This window comes from Arachis ipaensis, chromosome B08 (genome assembly GCF_000816755.2).
Source record: "Arachis ipaensis cultivar K30076 chromosome B08, Araip1.1, whole genome shotgun sequence".
NCBI lineage: Eukaryota > Viridiplantae > Streptophyta > Magnoliopsida > Fabales > Fabaceae > Arachis > Arachis ipaensis.
This window is the reverse complement of record NC_029792.2, coordinates 122,795,451-122,801,514: the sequence shown is the minus strand read 5'-3', so window position 1 is coordinate 122,801,514 and position 6,064 is coordinate 122,795,451. Positions and strand designations below refer to the sequence as shown.

The following is a 6,064-nucleotide window of genomic DNA, read 5'->3' as shown; positions in this document are numbered from 1 at the left end:
ACTGATTCGATCTTCTATTTCATTACACCAACTCCTAATAGATAGTAGTGCTTTCACACAAGGAAAAACAGAGAAGACACACAAAAAAAACCCTCCAATCAATGAATTGCTTATATGACATCAAGTATACTTATTGTTACTTAAAAGAAAATGCAGATTCTTGAGGATTAGCTATCTTAATGTATTGTCCTTCCTTATAAGCAATAAAATTCTTTTACATTCTCCTTTGTCCTTTCTATAGCATTGAGATCTCTGTAGCCATTAGTTTGTCCCTTGTCAAACTCAAACTATCATTCATTCAAGCATCAATTCTTCCAAAAATTCTATTCCAAAAGTAGAATTTGTTCTGATCTCATGATTCACTTAGAATGGGAAAATAGCATTTTCTTTTCTAATTTTTGCTACTTTAATGTCATGTATAAAAGCAATATTCCAACCACAGACATCATGAACAATACACCCAATTAAGTCAATATTTATTAAGGCTTTGTGAAATAATTAAACCATATCAATTTTTTTAATAAAGCTTTTATTAGATAAACATTCTTTTTTAAGTTATCACCTTTCAATTCTGATGTGATTTATGTATCTCTAAAATCTCTTGATTTCGATGCGTAAATAACCCAAACTTTTTTTATTAAATAATATAGTAACAAACATTACATTGTACATATCACTTTAACATGGAATCATGTACTCAAGCCACAGTACGGAAACAAAAGCGTACAACAATTGAAGTTCATACAAATCACCTTGTACAGATACATCGTACAAATACAAACAAAAAAAAAACATAAAGAAAACACTATAAATAAGTAATTACACTTATAATTAATTGTAAATACTATTTTCGATCCTAACCATTTGTTTAAAGGACAAAGTATTTTTTAATAATTTAAAATTTTTTAAATAATATCCAACTATGGTGTCTAAGTGATTCCTGAAACATCAACAGGTCACCGTCGTTTAGACCAATCACTTAAATAGTTGGGATTAATTTAAAATTTTTGAATTGTAAAGAGGCGTTTTGTCCGTTGAACATATGGTTAATTAAGCACTAGATGATAATCTGTGACTTAATTAGTTAAATTATTGTTCAAAGGCGAGGGCTTCCGCGCAACCAAAAACTAGAAAGTGGTTTACCCTTTGTCCAATCTCTAAGCCTAAGAATAAGAAAAACAAGCATTCCAGAAAGGAATCCAAGAGCAGCACTTGATCCAACAAGTGAAACAGCTGTGCAAATAAGCATCACAAAGGAATCTTGTTTGTTCTTCATATCCCTTGAAGCCATTGCAAGTTCAATCCCTGCAAATAAAAGCAAAACTCCCAAGATTCCCACTGGGAATTGATTGAATATATGGGCCAATGAACTTCCCAAAACAAAACCCAAAACCAATTTTGCTGCTCCAAGAATTGCCACACACCCTCCACTCCTCCCTCCAAATTTGTATTGCCCTGCTAAGCCACCAGCACCGTGGCAACATGGCATGGCACCAAACCACCCTCCGGCTAGGTTCATGAGCCCCACCGTCACCGACAGCGACGTCGCCGAGAAGTCTTTTCCCGGGAACAAGTCCGAAGTCAGCTTGCAAACCGCGATCACTGAGTTTAGAATTGACAAGGGAAGCTGAGGAATCGTACCTGTAAATTATTGCACAAAGTACTATTAGATTAAAATAATGGTGAATGCTATGTGATGTCTATTTACAAAAAAGTTAAAAATTAATATTTAATTTAAAAGATATAACATAACTAACTTTTAAAAAATCAAAACTTACCAAAAAAAAGCAAGTTAGATAAAATTTATGCAACTACTCATTGACACGAATACATGATAGAATTATGCCTCATTTTGACAGATCAAGATTAATACGTTAAGGAATGGAGTTTCATTCAAAAATTTATTTTTGGCCAATAAATTGCTGTGTACAGTATAAAATTCTAACTCCCAACACTTATTTGAGCGGACCAAACTAACCCAAGTTGATTAATGGACAACAATATTTGTTGCAAATTAAACATGAATATAAATTAGTTGTACCTTTTACGAAACCTTCCTTCCAAGCATGCTTAGTAAACTTGACAACTTCAATTGAAGAAGGTCCTAACTTAATCTCGCGAACAACTTGGGGTCTTCTCACAAAGGCTAAAATCACACCCAAAACAAACACAATAAACGCAGAAGGCAAAGAAAACACAACGTTCTTCACTCTTCTCCCAATTCTACTCGTTCTTCCTTCGTCACTATCATCACCAACAACAACAATTACGCTAGCATTGCTATCAAAATTACTATTACTATTACGTTCACTTTCAACATCACCACCACCAACGCCACCACCGCAACTACGATCTTTGTCACCGGCGCCGTTGACAACAACAATGAAACAAACACAAGCAATGGCCAAAACTAATCCATCAAAACCAAGCCAGTTTCTTTCCTCTAAAGATTTCGATTTTGGCAAATCTTGGACCTTCCTCACGTATTTGACAGCTGTCAAAGCGAAGGAAAGTCCTTGTGCCAGCTGGATACCCCTCACGACGCTGAGCGGAATGAGGGTGTATGCCAGTTGCATAAGGCCGGTCAGGCCTAGTACAAGCAACACGGCTCCGGTTAGGATCCCGGAGGCCATGATCTCCGGGACGGAGAAGGTGGGATCGGCGAGGGCAACGGCGGCAATGGACTTCATGGGCTGGACGGGCATAGGGACACCGTAGATTGCACCGGTGACGATGTTGTAGATTCCGGTGAAGATGAGGGTGGTGCCGAGGTTAAGGTTTCGAGACAAGGTGAGGGCGAGGACGATGGGGATGTAGGTGCCAAGGTCGCCCATGGCGCCGTTAAGCTCCGCCCATTTAGAACGTAGGACAAGGTTAGTTTTGACTTTTTGCATGGCGATGAAAGCTGGCCCTGAAGATGAAGGGTTGTTTGTGTTTGAGATTGGGGTTGCATTTGCGATCTGGGGTGCTTCAGGGTCTATAGTTGAGATTGGATTAGGAGGGATTGGTAATGCCATGGAAGAAGAAGAAGATAGTTCTTTTGGGAATAAGGGAATTATGAGAATCTGATGGGAGTGATAGTAGTTAGTTGAAGAAGTAGTAGGGTTTGTAACTTGTAAGTGTAGGATGGGAAATGGTAATCTTTTCTTTATATAGATTCTCCAAGTCAATATTGTAGCCTAATGTATGCTATGGTGTGTACACACCCAGATATTTCACAGGCAGTCAGTGTTGTTAGCAGGTTCATGACAAACCCGGGTAAGGCATACTGGGAAGTAGTCAAATGGATATTAAGATACTTGAAGGGTACCATTGACAAAGGTTTATGCTTTAGTGAAAAATCATGTCAAATCAGCGGCTTTGTTGATTCTGATTATGCTGGTGATCTAGATAGAAGACGTTCTACGACTGGTTATGTATATAAAATACAAGGTGCTCCAGTTAGTTGGCGATCGATGTTACAAGCTACAGTGGCACTATCTACTACAGAAGTCGAGTACATGGCATTAGCAGAAGGGGTGAAAGAAGCATTGTGGCTAAGGGGTCTTCTAGATGATTTGGGGTTGAAGCAAGATTGCGTGAATCTGAGTTGTGATAGTCAAAGTGCAATTTATTTGGCTAAAAATCAAGTTTATCATGCTCGTACCAAGCATATTGATGTAAGATATCACTTCGTGTGTGATGTTATAGAGAAAGATAATATTTCTCTTATAAAAGTACACACAGATGAAAACCCTGCTGATATGTTGACTAAAGTAATGTCGGGAAATAAGTTCCAACACTGTTTGGAATTGCTCAATATTACTTCATGTTAGGCATTACATGGAGAAATAGAGGAACTACGATTGGTTTGATCCTGAACAAGGGTACGTAGGCAGTCATTGTAAAAAATGATGCAACCAGATATGAATAACACACTTTGATCGTCTAAAATTTGAGTAGATTTCAAATTGTGAACGAGGTGGAGAATTGTGAGAATAAAAGAAAGGTTAAGAGCAAACTTAGGGAGTAAAATAAGGTTTGCAAGGAGTTTTAATAGAAAAGAACTTGTAGGGAGTTTTCATAGGAGAAAACTATTCTCATTCATTACAATTATAGCATAGATGATACTATATATATTTCTGTAATAATCTAGTTGAAACATCATCAAATAAAAAAGAAAGTTAATTCACATCCTATTTTCTCATATTAGCTTTGTTATAGTTAGTGCATTATTGTGGATAGTGTTCAATTTCATATTACTTTCTATCTATTAGAAGTCAAAATTCCACTGCAGACTCAACAAATGCTATAATAACTGAACTAATTAATTTGACTTAGATCAATATATTGCACTTAGCCACTTATTAATGGGAATAAATCTTAGGTAGGTTGACATTATTTTACAAAAGAATTTATTAAATGGATAGACACCATAGAAAAAAAAAGGGTTAAGTACCNAAAATTTACATCAAAATTTTATCTCTAAAATCTAATTTAAAATATATATTTAATATCTAATTTTTTTATCGTATTTTTAAATCTTTAGAGAGTTTATTTATTGTTAATATCTTTTGAAATTATTTTTGTCAGCAATGTAAATTTTCGAGTACTATTTTCGAGTACTATTTTAATATTTGACTCAAAGAAAAATATATCCAATTCTACCTTTATAGATACTTTGCCTCACTTTTAATTAATTTTTATTCTTATTATATCTATTTTTCGTATATAAATAAAATTTATTTGAAGGATTATACTTCTAATTTCTAAGAAAACTTTTGTATCGTGTCCCTGTTAGAATAAATAGTTTTTATTAATTTAAATCATTTATTTTAAATCACCAAAAATATATATCATAGTGAAAGTGTATCTATATTCATGAGCATTATTAAAAGAATTTGATTATTTGATCTTTCTTAATCAAAATCTTTTGAGGTAATGACCAATTCGGTACCCGAAAGATTCAAACGCTGACATTTTGGTACCCAACTATTGTTATTGACAAAAAGGTACCTGAATGATTAAAAATTTTGTCAAGCGTGTCCAAGTGCTTGCCGGAACATAGCTCCGGTGAGTACGATGCTTACGTGGACGCCGGTTTTTGCTGACAAGTTTAGTCTTATATTAGATGGAATTTGTAATTAAAGTTATGCTTATCCTACCTGAAAATTAACTTAACCTAATTGAACATTGGTTTTACCCCAAATTAATTTTGCCCTAAAACTCAATTAGCTTATGTTGTTACTAGTTACTGAGTTACTGTGGTTAATGTGTCACTACCAGCATACACTCAAAGGTCACGTAGAGAGGGAGAGACGTTGCTCTGGAAGCTTGGCGCGAAGAAGAACGATACAAGGCCAGAGACATTGTCGAATCAAGGGTAACAGTTCTCAAGTGGCATCGTTGGATCATCATTCTTCGCAAGGAGCAACCCTACGAAGAGGTACGTTCTGCTTCATGTTCTTGGTTTAAGTTCTGGTTTTTTGCGTTTGCTGGTGACATCCTGTTTACTCATTGTATCTTCTCTCTACTATTTCTTAGATGGATCGTGTAGTTATGTTTATTCCGTTAAATTTTGTTGGGTTAGATTCTACAAATTAGGGAAGAAAAGAATGTCACTAAAAGATTTAATAATCTTTCATAAAAATAATTCAAAAACTAGAAGAACAAAAATACACTTACAAAATAAAAAAAAATGACAAAACTATTTACTTCATATCGAGACGTTTTTGTCATGTTTTTAAGTTTTTGATGATATTTTTTGTTATTTTCATCTTTTAAGTTATTTTTGTTCGAAACTCAATCATTAAAAAATATTTGATAGTTTACTACTCATTCTTTTTATAGCATCAAAATTTAGATAGATTTAGTCATTTAGGGTAGGTTTAATTTGATAAAGTTTATTAGGGAGGTGCTTATATTTTTTAAAAATATAAATATTTATTACTGAGTTACTGTGGTTAATGTGTCACTACCAGCATACACTCAAAGGTCACGTAGAGAGGGAGAGACGTTGCTCTGGAAGCTTGGCGCGAAGAAGAACGATACTAGGTGAGAGACATTGTCGAATCAAGGGTAACGG

General features: G+C 34.9%; 1 protein-coding gene across 1 annotated transcript; it reads right to left on the bottom strand.

Moving 5' to 3' along the window:
• LOC107614555 (molybdate transporter 1-like) lies at window positions 612-3,127 on the bottom strand. The gene is made up of 2 exons (XM_016316744.2): window positions 2,042-3,127; window positions 612-1,641 (listed from the first exon to the last, which is right to left on the bottom strand). The coding sequence occupies exons 1-2, from the start codon at window positions 3,015-3,017 to the stop codon at window positions 1,097-1,099; spliced, it is 1,521 nt and encodes a 506-aa protein (XP_016172230.1). The 5' UTR covers window positions 3,018-3,127; the 3' UTR covers window positions 612-1,096.

Coding starts and splice junctions, on each gene's coding strand:
- LOC107614555 (XM_016316744.2), bottom strand. CDS start 3,017: ATGGCATTACCAATCCCTCCTAATCCAATCTCAACTATAGACCCTGAA. Junction 1,642..2,041: donor GAAGGAAGGTTTCGTAAAAG/GTACAACTAATT, acceptor AATAATTTACAG/GTACGATTCCTCAGCTTCCC.